The 16,726-nt window shown below is 46.2% G+C and overlaps 1 protein-coding gene across 6 annotated transcripts in view; it reads left to right on the forward strand.

The window, feature by feature from the left end:
* pde5ab (phosphodiesterase 5A, cGMP-specific, b) overlaps positions 1–16,158 on the forward strand; it is a 264,229-nt gene extending 248,071 nt beyond the window's left edge. For all 6 annotated transcript variants that reach the window (XM_041198053.1, XM_041194077.1, XM_041195659.1 and 3 more), the window contains 4 exons: positions 9,152–9,215; positions 11,516–11,590; positions 11,756–11,839; positions 15,123–16,158. In XM_041198053.1, the coding sequence (XP_041053987.1) occupies positions 9,152–9,215; positions 11,516–11,590; positions 11,756–11,839; positions 15,123–15,236 (337 nt within the window). In that variant the 3' untranslated portion in view covers positions 15,237–16,158. The remainder of the gene's footprint in view (positions 1–9,151; positions 9,216–11,515; positions 11,591–11,755; positions 11,840–15,122) is intronic.
* The last annotated feature ends 568 nt before the right edge of the window (positions 16,159–16,726 follow it).

The raw sequence follows: 16,726 nt of genomic DNA on the forward strand, positions 1-16,726 counted from the left end.
TCACACTGAACAATTTCTCCTTCAACTCCTCTCACTTCCTCCAAATAAAAGATGTGGCTATGGGTACTCGCATGGGCCCCAGCTATGCCTGTCTCTTTATGGGGTATGTGGAACATTCCTTGTTCCAGTCTTACTCCGGCCCCCTTCCACAACTCTTTCTCCGGTACATCGATGATTACTTCGGTGCTGCTTCGTGCTCTCCTCAGGACTTGGAAAAATTTATTAATTTTGCTTCCAATCTCCACCCTTCCATCATTTTCACGTGGTCCATCTCTGACACTTCCCTTCCCTTCCTTGACCTCGCTGTCTCAATCTCTGGTGATAGACTGTCCACCAATATCCATTACAAGCCTACCGACTCCCACAGCTACCTTGACTACAGCTCCTCACACCCCGCTTCCTGTAAGGACTCCATCGCATTCTCTCAGTTCCTTCGCCTTCGCCTGTTCCGATGATGCTACCTTCAAAAACAGTTCCTCTGACACGTCCTCCTTCTTCCTTAACCGAGGTTTTCCACCCACGGTCGTTGACAGGGCCCTCAACTGTGTCCGGCCCATCTCCCGCGCATCCGCCCTCACGCCTTCTCCTCCCTCCCAGAAACATGATAGGGTCCCCCTTGTCCTCACCTATCACCCCACCAGCCTCCGTATTCAAAGGATTATCCTCCGCCATTTCCGCCAACTCCAGCATGATGCCACTACCAAACACATCTTCCCTTCACCCCCACTGTCAGCATTCTGTAGGGATCGTTCCCTCCGGGACACCCTGATCCACTCCTCCATCACCCCCTATTCTCCAACCCCCACCTATGGCACCACCTCATGCCCACGCAAAAGATGTAACACCTGCCCCTTCACTTCCCCTCTCCTCACCGTCCAAGGGCCCAAACACTCCTTTCAAGTGAAGCAACATTTCACTTGCATTTCCCCCAACTTAGTCTACTGCATTCGTTGCTCCCAATGCGGTCTCCTCTACATTGGAGAGACCAGAACACCTGCGGTCTGTCCGCAAGAATGACCCAAACCTCCCTGTCGCTTGCCATTTCAATACTCCACCCTGCTCTCTTGCCCACATGTCTGTCCTTGGCTTGCTGCATTGTTCCAGTGAAGCCCAACGCAAACTGGAGGAACAACACCTCTTCTCCCGACTAGGCACTTTACAGCCTTCCGGACTGAATATTGAATTCAACAACTTTAGGTCTTGACCTCCCCCCTCCATCCCCACCCCCTTTCTATTTCTTCCCCCTTCCTTTTGATTTTTTCAATAAATTATATAGATTTTTCTTTTTCCCACCTATTTCCATTATTTTAAAATATTTTTAAATCTTTTATGCTCCCCCCACCCCCACTAGAGCTATACCTTGAGTGCCCTACCATCCATTCTTAATTAGCACATTTGTTTAGATAATATCACCAACTTCGACACTTATGTGTCCTTTTGTTCTGCTGTCTGTGACGTCTTTTGATGATCTGCTTCTATCACTGCTTTTGCCTACAACCACACCAACCCCCTCCACTTCTCTCCCCCCACCCAACCCCACCCCCCACCACCTTAAACCAGTTTATATTTCACCCCTTCCTGGGATTCGCCTAGTTCTGTCGAAGGGTCATGAGGACTCGAAACGTCAACTCTTTTCTTCTCCGCTGATGCTGCCAGACCTGCTGAGTTTTTCGAGGTAATTCTGTTTTTGTTTTGGATTTCCAGCATCCGCAGTTTTTTGTTTTTTGTTTTTATCTCTGTGTTTAATTGACTGCCACTGCTCTTCAAGAAATGCCTACCTCCTTGAAGAAGTTCTGTTCGTCTCTGCAACAAGATTTCCGTATCTCTCTTTTGCCTTGTTCACCTTCATTGCTTTCCATTTCTCTCCTGGTGCTTGACGAGTTGTTTACTAAAACCCGCTTTCACAGCCATACCTCCCTTGTCAATGACTGTCTCCATCTCCGAATTACCCCACGTGGATTTCAACTGAAATTCCACCCCTCATGTTTCGAACCCACCAAGGATTTCAGCTATTTCCGGGACAAAAAACGTTTCTCGGACTGCTATTCCCGTCGCATCCTGAGATCCACAGTCAGTGCCATGCGCCGCCATATGAACACACTCGACCTCTCCCTCCAGCTGCACCGCCATACCCTTTTTCAAAGCTGCGCGTGCCCCCAGTTTCATTTTATTCTTCGTCTCATCCGACGCCTCGACAAGAAACTTTTTCTCTTTCTCTCAAGTGCTAAGGAACGCAAGCTCCAACAACTCATCGACACCAACACCCATCTAGGACCCTCCACCCCTGCCTGTCCCTCTGTCCCCACCCCATCTTCCAATCCCAGCCCCAGCCGTGTATTCACTATACCCCCTGACCTTCCCCTCTCTGATGCTGAACGTTCAGTGCTCAGCAAAGGGCTTAGTTTCATACCCCTACGCCCTCACCTCAATGAATTTCGGGCTCAGCATGAAGCTGAACTCTTCTTCTGCCGTCTTCGTCTCCGGGCTCACTTCTTTGGGCAGGTGTCCTCTCCCCGTTCAACGGATCCTTTTACCCACCTCCAATATTCTCCCTCCACCTGGATCCCTCCCTCTGGATTCTTACCTTCTCTTGATCTTTTCATTGAGAACTGTCAACACGACATTAGTCGTCTCAATTTCTCTGCTCCTTTCACCCATTCTAATCTCTCTCTCGCTGAACTTACTGCACTCCATTCTCTCAGGTCCAACCCTGAAGTCATCATCAAGCCCGCTGACAAGGGTGGTGTTGTTGTTGTCTGGCACACTGACCTCTACCTCGCGGAGGCTGAGCGTCAACTCGCAGACACTTCCTCCTACCTCTCCCTGGACTATGACCCCACCACTGAACATCAAGCCATTGTTTCCAGGACCGTCACTGACCTCATCTCCTCTGGGGATCTTCCTTCCACAGCTTCCAACCTGATAGTTGCCCAACCTCGGACGGCCCGCTTCTACCTCCTACCCAAAATCCACAAACAGAACTGTCCCGGTAGACTGATCGTGTCAGCTTGCTCCTGCCCCACAGAACTCATTTCTCGTTATCTTGACTCCCTCCCCTCTCCCCTTGTCCAGTCCCTCCCCACCTACATCTGTGATTCCTCTAACACCTTACGTCACATCAACAATTTCCAGTTCCCTGGCCCCAACCACTTCCTCTTCACCATTGGCGTCTAATCCCTCTACACCTCCATCCCCCACCAGGATGGTCTAAGGGCCCTTAGCTTCTTCCTTGAACAGAGGCCCGAACAATCCCCATCCACCATTACTCTCCTCCGTCTGGCTGAACTTATTCTCACACTGAACAATTTCTCCTTCAACTCCTCTCACTTCCTCCAAATAAAAGATGTGGCTATGGGTACCCACATGGGCCCCAGCTATGCCTCTCTCTTTATGGGGTTTGTGGAACATTCCTTGTTCCAGTCTTACTCCGGCCCCCTTCCACAACTCTTTCTCCGGTACATCGATGATTACTTCGGTGCTGCTTCGTGCTCTCCTCAGGACTTGGAAAAATTTATTAATTTTGCTTCCAATCTCCACCCTTCCATCATTTTCACGTGGTCCATCTCTGACACTTCCCTTCCCTTCCTTGACCTCGCTGTCTCAATCTCTGGTGATAGACTGTCCACCAATATCCATTACAAGCCTACCGACTCCCACAGCTACCTTGACTACAGCTCCTCACACCCCGCTTCCTGTAAGGACTCCATCGCATTCTCTCAGTTCCTTCGCCTCCGTCGCATCTGTTCCGATGATGCTACCTTCAAAAACAGTTCCTCTGACACGTCCTCCTTCTTCCTTAACCGAGGTTTTCCACCCACGGTCGTTGACAGGGCCCTCAACCGTGTCCGGCCCATCTCCCGCGCATCCGCCCTCACGCCTTCTCCTCCCTCCCAGAAACATGATAGGGTCCCCCTTGTCCTCACTTATCACCCCACCAGCCTCCGCATTCAAAGGATCATCCTCCGCCATTTCCGCCAACTCCAGCATGATGCCACTACCAAACACATCTTCCCTTCACCCCCACTGTCAGCATTCCGTAGGGATCGTTCCCTCCGGGACACCCTGGTCCACTCCTCCATCACCCCCTATTCTCCAACCCCCACCTATGGCACCACCTCATGCCCACGCAAAAGATGTAACACCTGCCCCTTCACTTCCCCTCTCCTCACCGTCCAAGGGCCCAAACACTCCTTTCAAGTGAAGCAACATTTCACTTGCATTTCCCCCAACTTAGTCTACTGCATTCGTTGCTCCCAATGCGGTCTCCTCTACATTGGAGAGACCAAACATAAACTGTGCGACCGCTTTGCAGAACACCTGCGGTCTGTCCGCAAGAATGACCCAAACCTCCCTGTCGCTTGCCATTTCAATACTCCACCCTGCTCTCTTGCCCACATGTCTGTCCTTGGCTTGCTGCATTGTTCCAGTGAAGCCCAACGCAAACTGGAGGAACAACACCTCTTCTCCCGACTAGGCACTTTACAGCCTTCCGGACTGAATATTGAATTCAACAACTTTAGGTCTTGACCTCCCCCCTCCATCCCCACCCCCTTTCTATTTCTTCCCCCTTCCTTTTGATTTTTTCAATAAATTATATAGATTTTTCTTTTTCCCACCTATTTCCATTATTTTAAAATATTTTTAAATCTTTTATGCTCCCCCCACCCCCACTAGAGCTATACCTTGAGTGCCCTACCATCCATTCTTAATTAGCACATTTGTTTAGATAATATCACCAACTTCGACACTTATGTGTCCCTTTGTTCTGCTGTCTGTGACGTCTTTTGATGATCTGCTTCTATCACTGCTTTTGCCTACAACCACACCAACCCCCTCCACTTCTCTCCCCCCACCCAACCCCACCCCCCACCACCTTAAACCAGTTTATATTTCACCCCTTCCTGGGATTCGCCTAGTTCTGTCGAAGGGTCATGAGGACTCGAAACGTCAACTCTTTTCTTCTCCGCTGGTGCTGCCAGACCTGCTGAGTTTTTCGAGGTAATTCTGTTTTTGTTTTGGATTTCCAGCATCCGCAGTTTTTTGTTTTTTGTTTCTATCTCTGTGTTTAATTGACTGCCACTGCTCTTCAAGAAATGCCTACCTCCTTGAAGAAGTTCTGTTCGTCTCTGCGACAAGATTTCCGTATCTCTCTTTTGCCTTGTTCACCTTCATTGCTTTCCATTTCTCTCCTGGTGCTTGACGAGTTGTTTACTAAAACCCGCTTTCACAGCCATACCTCCCTTGTCAATGACTGTCTCCATCTCCGAATTACCCCACGTGGATTTCAACTGAAATTCCACCCCTCATGTTTCGAACCCACCAAGGATTACAGCTATTTCCGGGACAAAAAACGTTTCTCGGACTGCTGTTCCCGTCGCATCCTGAGATCCACAGTCAGTGCCATGCGCCGCCATATGAACACACTCGACCTCTCCCTCCAGCTGCACCGCCATACCCTTTTTCAAAGCTGCGCGTGCCCCCAGTTTCATTTTATTCTTCGTCTCATCCGACGCCTCAGCAAGAAACTTTTTCTCTTTCTCTCAAGTGCTAAGGAATGCAAGCTCCAACAAGTCATCGACACCAACACCCATCTAGGACCCTCCACCCCTGCCTGTCCCTCCGTCCCCACCCCATCTTCCAATCCCAGCCCCAGCCGTGTATTCACTATACCCCCTGACCTTCCCCTCTCTGATGCTGAACGTTCAGTGCTCAGCAAAGGGCTTAGTTTCATACCCCTACGCCCTCACCTCAATGAATTTCGGGCTCAGCATGAAGCTGAACTCTTCTTCCGCCGTCTTCGTCTCCGGGCTCACTTCTTTGGGCAGGTGTCCTCTCCCCGTTCAACGGATCCTTTTACCCACCTCCAATATTCTCCCTCCACCTGGATCCCTCCCTCTGGATTCTTACCTTCTCTTGATCTTTTCATTGAGAACTGTCAACGCGACATTAGTCGTCTCAATTTCTCTGCTCCTTTCACCCATTCTAATCTCTCTCTCGCTGAACTTACTGCACTCCATTCTCTCAGGTCCAACCCTGACGTCATCATCAAGCCCGCTGACAAGGGTGGTGTTGCTGTTGTCTGGCACACTGACCTCTACCTCGCGGAGGCTGAGCGTCAACTCGCAGACACTTCCTCCTACCTCTCCCTGGACTATGACCCCACCACTGAACATCAAGCCATTGTTTCCAGGACCGTCACTGACCTCATCTCCTCTGGGGATCTTCCTTCCACAGCTTCCAACCTGATAGTTGCCCAACCTCGGACGGCCCGCTTCTACCTCCTACCCAAAATCCACAAACAGAACTGTCCCAGTAGACTGATCGTGTCAGCTTGCTCCTGCCCCACAGAACTCATTTCTCGTTATCTTGACTCCCTCCCCTCTCCCCTTGTCCAGTCCCTCCCCACCTACATCTGTGATTCCTCTAACACCTTACGTCACATCAACAATTTCCAGTTCCCTGGCCCCAACCACTTCCTCTTCACCATTGGCGTCCAATCCCTCTACACCTCCATCCCCCACCAGGATGGTCTAAGGGCCCTTAGCTTCTTCCTTGAACAGAGGCCCGAACAATCCCCATCCACCATTACTCTCCTCCGTCTGGCTGAACTTGTTCTCACACTGAACAATTTCTCCTTCAACTCCTCTCACTTCCTCCAAATAAAAGATGTGGCTATGGGTACCCACATGGGCCCCAGCTATGCCTCTCTCTTTATGGGGTTTGTGGAACATTCCTTGTTCCAGTCTTACTCCGGCCCCCTTTCACAACTCTTTCTCCGGTACATCGATGATTACTTCGGTGCTGCTTCGTGCTCTCCTCAGGACTTGGAAAAATTTATTAATTTTGCTTCCAATCTCCACCCTTCCATCATTTTCACGTGGTCCATCTCTGACACTTCCCTTCCCTTCCTTGACCTCGCTGTCTCAATCTCTGGTGATAGACTGTCCACCAATATCCATTACAAGCCTACCGACTCCCACAGCTACCTTGACTACAGCTCCTCACACCCCGCTTCCTGTAAGGACTCCATCGCATTCTCTCAGTTCCTTCGCCTCTGTCGCATCTGTTCCGATGATGCTACCTTCAAAAACAGTTCCTCTGACATGTCCTCCTTCTTCCTTAACCGAGGTGTTCCACCCACGGTCGTTGACAGGGCCCTCAACCGTGTCCGGCCCATCTCCCGCGCATCCGCCCTCACGCCTTCTCCTCCCTCCCAGAAACATGATAGGGTCCCCCTTGTCCTCACCTATCACCCCACCAGCCTCCGTATTCAAAGGATTATCCTCCGCCATTTCCGCCAACTCCAGCATGATGCCACTACCAAACACATCTTCCCTTCACCCCCACTGTCAGCATTCCGTAGGGATCGTTCCCTCCGGGACACCCTGGTCCACTCCTCCATCACCCCCTACTCCCCAACCCCCACCTATGGCACCACCCCATGCCCACGCAAAAGATGTAACACCTGCCCCTTCACTTCCCCTCTCCTCACCGTCCAAGGGCCCAAACGTTCCTTTCAAGTGAAGCAACATTTCACTTGCATTTCCCCCAACTTAGTCTACTGCATTCGTTGCTCCCAATGCGGTCTCCTCTACATTGGAGAGACCAAACGTAAACTGAGCGACCACTTTGCAGAACACCTGCGGTCTGTCCGCAAGAATGACCCAAACCTCCCTGTCGCTTGCCATTTCAACACTCCACCCTGCTCTCTTGCTCACATGTCTATCCTTGGCTTGCTGCATCGTTCCAGTGAAGCCCAACGCAAACTGGAGGAACAACACCTCATCTTCCGACTAGGCACTTTACAGCCTTCCGGACTGAATATTGAATTCAACAACTTTAGGTCTTGACCTCCCCCCTCCATCCCCACCCCCTTTCTATTTTTTCCCCCTTCCTTTTGTTTTTTTTCAATAAATTATATAGATTTTTCTTTTTCCCACCTATTTCCATTATTTTAAAATATTTTTAAATCTTTTATGCTCCCCCCACCCCCACTAGAGCTATACCTTGAGTGCCCTACCATCCATTCTTAATTAGCACATTCGTTTAGATAATATCACCAACTTCGACACCTATGTGTCCTTTTGTTCTGCTGTCTGTGACATCTTTTGATGATCTGCTTCTATCACTGCTTTTGCCTACAACCACACCACCCCCCTCCACTTCTCTCCCCCCACCCAACCCCACCCCCCCACCACCTTAAACCAGCTTATATTTCACCCCTTCCTGGGATTAGCCTAGTTCTGTCGAAGGGTCATGAGGACTCGAAACGTCAACTCTTTTCTTCTCCGCCGATGCTGCCAGACCTGCTGAGTTTTTCTTGATGATCCTGGTGAGTTAGACTTATGTGACTCACTTACTTTTGAGCTTGTGAGTTTTGAACTCAGTTTTGGCATCACTTTTATTTTTCTAAAGCAACCCATCTCATGTTTGTATCTTCTTTCTTTTCATCCTTGACCTACTCTTTCATTTTAACTCCAGTCAGCAATACCTCTGATTTTTCAAGTCAAGAAGGAATATTAAACACTTTTGCCACATCCTCAGGATTTCCTGCAGTGTGTCATAGTCAATTATTATTTTTTAAAAATGCAACCACTATTGCTAATTTGGGCAAACAAAGTAGATGGTTTGCGCGCAGAAAGAATCCACAAAGACTAAATGATATAAATGACCAATTAATGCATTCTGACGGAAATTGTTCAAAAAAACCTGAAGAAAACAGACTGATTACACTGATATCAGGTGATCTATTTGGTGATCACCACAGAGCATCTGCCCCATTGGTATACATCATGGGCTGATGCATTTCTCCAAGGAATGATTCAGAAACAAATATTGCAAATCTCATTTTTAAACCAGTAAGTTAAGTAACTTTGGATGCTGTGGGGGAAATATTTACTACTGATATTCAGATTCTGATTACAGGGTAAATATTTGTAAGCATTTTCAATTTTCATACATATGTTGTTTTAGAATAGATTTACAACTTCAACAGAAACATTAAACACTTTTTAATGGCATTGCCAAATGTAGCAGCCAGGGGAGTTCTGACCCAAAGTTGTTTAAATAATTGCAAGATAACTACAAAACATGTTGATGAAGATAATGATATTTCACCGAGTTTTAGTATTCATTTTACTGATGTTGACAGGGCGATGTTGATGACTGCATGTGATGTGTCTGCAATAACCAAACCTTGGCCTGTTCAACAAAAGGTAATTCAGACAGTATCTGTCCATAGTCCTTAAAAATGTATGAAGCTATGTAATATTAATCCTGCCTTTGGAAACATGTTTTATATATATTTTTCTATCTATATTTATATCTATATATATATATATATATATGTGTGTGTGTGTATATATAATGCTACAGGTTATGCTGTCAAAATAACATTAATAATACAGTTATAAAAATGTACATACAAATGGTAAACCTCAGGCTTGAGGCGAATGCAACTAAAACTAAAGAATCCAGAAGTTACTGCCCTAGTTTCTTTTATTCATTGATGGGATGTACGCATCGTTGGTCAGCATTTATTGCCCATACGTAATTGCCCTTGAGAAGGTGGGGGTGAGCTACCTTCTTGAACTGCTGCAGTCCATGTTGGGTAGGTACACCCACAGCACTGTCAGGGAGGGAATTCCAGGATTTTGGCCCAGTGACAGTGAAGGAACGATGATATAGGGCTGAATCTTCTGGTCGGCATGTGGGGGCGGACCCAAGACGCCGATACGTAAAATGGCACACGATGGCGTCGGCATGCCTTCCGATGTCATTGTGTGTTATCTTGATATTTTGTTCGGCAGGCATATGCCAGAGGCGGTTGCGTGACCGCCAAAATGTCAACGGCCTATTAAGGCCATTAAGAAAGTAATTATCCTAATTAAGAACATTGCCCATCCAACCTTAAGGTTGGCGGGCAGGTGTAAAGCCCAGGCAGCTTTCGCGTTTTCCAGGAAACCTCATCCACAGGCGGGATGAGGTTTCCTGAAGGCTTTACAAAATAATGAATTAAATTTTACAAAATTCACAAACATGTCCCAGCTCATGTGACACTGTCCCTCCTCTCTCTCTCCTCCCCCCACCCACACAGCTGAGCGCTATGGAATGCGTATTACACCCCCATAAAACGGCAGCGCGCAAGCGATCATGGGCAGCGATCGGCTCCGCACCCACCCCAGCCCGTTCCCACCCAGCCTGCCCGACATAGATAAGATTCAGCCCCTAGATATTCAATTTCCAATTAGAAAAATTTGGTCTGAAGCATGAGAAACCTCATTCCTGATATTAGTAAATTTAAATACTTTTAAATTTAAATATCTGGATCATACATCCCAGCAGGACCTGTACTTACGTCTTTTGTGCTGTAGTTAATTTCATTTATTACATGATTGCAAATGGTTAAGATGGATGACACAAACAGCCAAATCTCATACAATCCAAATCGCAGTAAATGATAAACTGATCTAAATAAATAATTATCAGTTTCCTCCCTTTTCTTGTATCACATAACTGTTACCAAGCATCATTTCATTATTGAGGGTGGGCAGGTGAGTCTGTTGCTCCTAAACCTGCCAATGTTGCTTTTAAGCCAGTCATGGAGAGTTGCGCAAATGTAGCCCATGGCAATTCACTCTCATGTTTTCTTAGTTTCCAGCTTTCCAGGAACTTATGGAGCACGCTGGCTGAAACATGGGGCAGAATCTTTAGGTCGATGAGCGGAGGGTGGGGCCCGCTCGCCGACGTGTAAAATGCGCGGTAATATTGGGAGTGTGTCCCGATGTCACCGCACGTCATCCTGACCCTCAGTTCGGCGGGCATGCAGCAGGGTCGGCTGCACGCCCATCGAACTATCAAAGGCCTATTAAGGCAATTTAAAAACTAATTAAAGTAATCAATTGAGCTGCCCATTCAACCTTAAGGTTGGTGGGCAGGCGAAGAGCCCACGCGGCCTTCGCATTTATCATGAAGGGTTTATAAATTAAATACATTTTTTAATTAAAGTTCATTGACATGTCCCAGCTCATGTGACACTATTACATGAGGGGACATGTCTTAAAATTTTTGTTCTCGTTATTAAAATTTTTAAAAATCACACAGAGCTGCCTCAGGGAGATTTCTGCACTCTTTTGCGCACAGAGGGAGCGCTCAGTGCTTCCGGGTGTGCGTCGCGCTGGGCAGGCCTTAATTGGCTTGTCCACGCAAAATGGCGGCGCCCAGCCGATCACAGGCAGCGCGCTGGACTGTGCCTGCTCCCGCCCAAACCCCCCCCACCCCAAATGGGGAGAAAACTCTCATTTTGTAGCATCATATGTTGCAATACCAAGCACTGGGCTAATATGCCATATAAGTAAATTGGTATCTTGATTATGGCTCATCCACAACTACAGCCCTTATTATAAAAGCATGCCTATCAAATAAAACTGATTATGCATCTTCAGCTGGTTTTAACAAACAAGTATTTTTTTTAAAAAAACCCTGTATGTTTTAATCCTGCAACTGCATTTTTCAGATAGCTGAACTTGTGGCAACAGAATTTTTTGAACAAGGTGACAAGGAGAGAGAGGAGCTAAAAATCGAACCCATTGTAAGTATCAGTTTTACGATTTTTGCATAAACAAAGTACAGATGTAGTCTAATAATACAGCTGCCATTTAGTTTTAAAATGTAAAGGTGTTTCTTTGTTAGACCATTACTGCGTTCATTTTGAATGACACTTCTCCTGCAATAATTTTTAAAATTCCGTTTGAAGGATTTAATGAACCGAGAGAAACGTGACCAGATCCCCAGCATGCAGGTTGGATTCATTGATGCGATCTGTATTAAGCTATATGAGGTAATTCTTTTCAGTATTTAATGCTCTTGACAGCTTCCAAAAAATGCATTTGCCTGCAATTCCAGTGGTGGAGACCTGGGGTGGCTATTGTTTGGGGCATGGAAGGTTAGGGTTAGGGTATGGTGAGGGTGGTGTGGGGCTTTTGAGGGGGATAGGGGTAGAGTGATGCAGCACTTCCTGGTCTTTTGCTGTAACTTTGGCAGAAAATCAACAGAAACCCAATGAATTGTAATAAATTGCCAGTTGCACCATTTCTCATGCCAAAGTTGTAGCTGAAGATCAGTGAAGGACAATGAAGAAATTCTCCCCAATTCATTTTTTTCTTTGGGATAGATTTGTATGAACATTATCTTCTGGAAATTTCTTACAATTAAGATTTTTAAAAGCGATCAAGTTGGTTCCGAGATTATACGCCTGGCCAGAGAAGATTGAAACAGAATCTCCAGGCAAACTGTGAGATCATAATAAGATGATAAGAAATAGGAGCAGGAGTAGGTCTTTTGGCCCCGATTGAATCTGTTCACCAAATAATAAATCATAACTGATCTTTACTATCTGTGGCCTTTACTACATTTTCCTGTCCTTTCCCCAGAACTCTTGACTCCTTGCAAATCAAAAATCTGTCAAACTCAGACTCGAATATATTCAACGACCCAGCCTCCACTACCCCCTCCTGAAGACATAACGCGCGTTATGTCTTCAGGAGGGGCTGGCATGGAACAGCTTGGCTCCATGTCGACTTTGCTTCTGGGGAGCCAAGCATCCCCGCCTCCATTTTTTAGGGCCCATTAGCTGTTTCGGTCCACAGATGCTACCTGAACTGCTGAGTATTTCCAGAATTTTTATTTTATAGTGGCTTAACAAACCACTCATTGGGGAGGAAGTCCTGCCCTTTGGAACTGCTGACCAACTGAATTAGCCAGCAGCTCCATCAGTCCTGACAGCACCAAGAGCACGTTAGTGGCCACTGCTGGGACTGCACTGGAGGTGGAAGGCCCAATGGATCCACGGAATGGGTAAGTACGGGGCCTCAGGTAGGGAGGGTTTTGGCTGGTCAGGGAGGGAGGTGGAGGGGGGTATTTCGGTCTTAGGGAAGCCACCCTTCCCACCCACAAAGGGTAGCCCCCAAAATTTTAAACCCCAACCCCTTCCTTCTCTCCCATGCTTTGAAGGTTGCATTTAAAGAATCGGGCTGCCCACTGCCATCCAGCTGCCCAAAACAATCATTTTATGGCATGGGCAGCATATTAGCAGGGCCAATTGGCTTGGTAACAAGCCTAATTGATCCTTGATTATCTATTTGAAGATGGCAGGCAGGCTGACAGTTTTGGCGCCACCCACCCTCCATATTATGAGGGTGAGCTCATGGTTGGGTGGGAAGGTGGTGAGCTGGGTATCCACCCTGTTTTAAGCGTGCACCCCGCCAGAAATACACACGGCGGAGGCACCTAAAATGCAGCCCAATGTTCCAGGTTGAGATGACCTTTCATAATAACTGAAGAAAGATAGTAAAGGAAGAGTTTTTAAGCCAATTACGGGTGATGGGGGGGATGGGGGTGGTGGCAGTGAGAACAAAATAGGAGCTCTGTGATAGGGCGGAAAGCAGGGAACATAAACGAACAAAGATTTCATGATGCAAAAGCCTAACAGAGTGGTAATGGGTATGGGAAAGAAGCAAAAGTTGTGTCCAAATGAGGCGTGATTGGCAACATAGCAACCACCTGAATGCAACATGAAGGGAATGAAAGAAACAAGACAAGACCAATCAAGAGAAAGAAAGAGAGAAAAAAACACATAGAACAGAATGGAGGCAGAGGTTATGATCAAAAGTTGTTGAACTAGATATTGAGTACAGAAGGTTGTAGAATGCCGAGATGAAAGATAAGGTGCTGTTCCTTGAGTTTGCATTGAGCTTCATTGGAACACTGTAGCAGGCGAAGGACAGAAAGGTCAGAGTGAGACCGAGGTGGAGAACTATAAGAACAAGCAACCGGAAGCTCAGGATCATGCTAGTGGAGTGAACAGAGATATTCTGCAAAGTGGCCACCCTGCCTGTATTTGGTTTACCCAATGTTGAAGAGACCACACAGTGAATAGCGAATACAGTAAACTAAATTAAAAAACATACACTGTTCTCCTTGCCATTCTTCAAACAGTGCCCTGGAATCTGTAACATGCACCTGAGAGAGGAGATGGAAATTTGCTTTAATATCTTATTGGAAAGGTGGTACCTCTAACAGTACAGCATTCGAGCATTAGCCAGGATTATGTGCTTAAGTCCTTGAATGGGGATTGACCAATAACCTTCTGACTGAAGTGAAAGTGCCACTATTGAACCAGGGCTAATAACTATATTTTGTCATCAGCAGTGGCTGCCAGGACAGATATAAGCTACTCAACAACTATGATAATGAGGGAGTTGGAAGAAATGATTGGCCTGAATCCTCTGGTCGGTGTGTGGGGGGCGCGGGCCCTGCTGGCCGATGCATAAAATGACGCGCGGTGACACCGGGCGTGTATCCCGACGTCACTGCACATCATTCCCATCTTCAGTTCAGCGGGCACGCAGCGGAGTCGGCTGCACACCTGCCGAACTGTCAAAGGCCTAAGTGTCACATGAGCTGGGACAGGTCAATGAATCTTTTTAATAATTTTTACTGAATTTTAAAACATTTCATCAAACCTCATCCGGCCCATGAAAAATGCAAAGGCTGGGCTTAAGGTTGGACGAGCAGCTCATTTAACTGTTTTAATTAGTTTTTAACAGGCCTTAATAGGCCTTTGACAGTTCACTGAACTGAACTGAAAATCTAAATGACGCACGGTGACATCGGGACCCCCGCCCGACGTTACTGCGCGTCATTTTACGCGTCAGCGAGCGGGCCCCACCCCCTGCTCACCGACTGGAAAATTCTTCCCCAGCCTCAGACCTAATAATGTTTTCCTTCCATCCACACGTCTGAGGGCACCTCCATCAGCTGACTCAGTAGTGCCCACCTCTCTTGGTATTGCTGCCAATGGTCCAGAACTGCCAACCTCATAATTGGGTTTGCAGCATCGCAAGTCCACCTTATACAATGGTGAGTGCAGAGGCGACCAATTCAGAGGCCCTGTCCCGGAGGATTGCGCGGTTGGCTACTATGGGCTCAGCACCCCCAGTTGGTCCCAATGCCGGAGTCTCAAAGTCTGCAGAAAATTGAACACATATGTAAATGATTGTGCAAAATCATCTCTACCATTAATTTGTGACATTAATACAACTTTTTTTATGTGCCCCTTCTAGGCTTTGGCAGGAATATCTGAAGCTTGTCTCCCGTTGCTTGAAGGTTGTAGGAATAATCGAAAGAACTGGGAAATGCTAGCCGCACAAAAACTGGTGAATGGGGAAAAGAAGTGATGTATAGCCTTATTTAGATACCATGCTCCTTTCAATTGTGGCTTCCCACTGGGACTGTGAGATTGGTGATTTTACCCATCAGTTTTATAAAAAGAGTGACCCTAATAACCACTCATGTTGGTACTACATTGTCATAGTGGTCATTATCCTTTATATCTTCAGGGTATAATTTGGAAAATTAGATTATCTACATTGTAACATATTTTTTTTAACTTTAAGGCAGTACATATTGCAGAAATTAGTTCAGTTTATCAATGTTAAAAGTCATAACGGCCTAGTCCTCTTAAATAAAGCACGTAACATCATGATAACAGGACTGTTCCCTTGTAACCCACTCAATCCATCATGTGTAAAGCCACTTTTCCTGGTTGGCATTTTTCTTCTGGGGAGGCAAAAACTCGTGTCAAATTTCACAATCCGAGGTAGGGTGAAAAGACACTAATCACGATAATTCTTGATATGTGCTTTACTCTTCCGTTTAAAGAATGAAAAGAACAATACCAAAATGTAGATAATGCCATGATTTTTCCAAGGACAACTCTGAGAATGTTGCTTAAGGGGGTATCCCGTTAATGTTAGACCAAAATGTAAAAATCCTTATGATCTTTTAATGTGGAGGGTACTGCAATGAAGATATTTCTAGACCATGGATGCTACAGTATTAAGCTTAGATATATAAGATAGGAACTGAGTTCACAGCTATGATTTATAACCGAGATGATCCACGGGCTTCAAGTGTACAATTCTGCCAAGGTCAGAAAGTAGCAGTACTGAACAGATTCTCTTGATTATGTTAAACACTGGTGGATAAATAATAAATATCTGTAAGTTTAATTAATGATGACAACCTCATTAACTATGCTGAGAAATTCAAGGTGAACAAATCAATTTGAATTAAAAACAAAAAAACTGCGGATGCTGGAAATCCAAAACAAAAACAGAATTACCTGGAAAAACTCAGCAGGTCTGGCAGCATCGGCGGAGAAGAAAAGAGTTGACGTTTCGAGTCCTCATGACTCTTCGACAGAACTGTTCTGTCGAAGGGTCATGAGGACTCGAAACGTCAACTCTTTTCTTCTCCGCCGATGCTGCCAGACCTGCTGAGTTTTTCCAAATCAATTTGAATGATGTGACGGCTCCTTCAACTAGTGCACTGTTTTCAGTTTCCCTATACAGTGCAGATGAAGCTACCTTAGGATATTTGATCACATTTTAGTTGTTGATTAAACTGCTTCATTGCTTTCTTGGCTTTTTTACAGCCTTCTCAAATCATTACTAAGGGATAACTGATTCTGAGATCATTGCTGACAGGCAGAGAACTCTTGTTAGTATTATTTTGAATGGGAGATTGGCTTGGATCTTTGGAATGCCTATGAGGCCATCTTCAAAGAGTCTGAATTTATTTTCAAACATTGTATCAAATAGTTGTGCTGTTTTAAAGCAGTAGCATATAAACACGTGGCTCTGATAGGAAAAATGTAGGTAGTTAT

The sequence above is a fragment of the Carcharodon carcharias genome, chromosome 1 (assembly GCF_017639515.1).
Source record: "Carcharodon carcharias isolate sCarCar2 chromosome 1, sCarCar2.pri, whole genome shotgun sequence".
Taxonomy (NCBI): Eukaryota; Metazoa; Chordata; class Chondrichthyes; order Lamniformes; family Lamnidae; genus Carcharodon; species Carcharodon carcharias.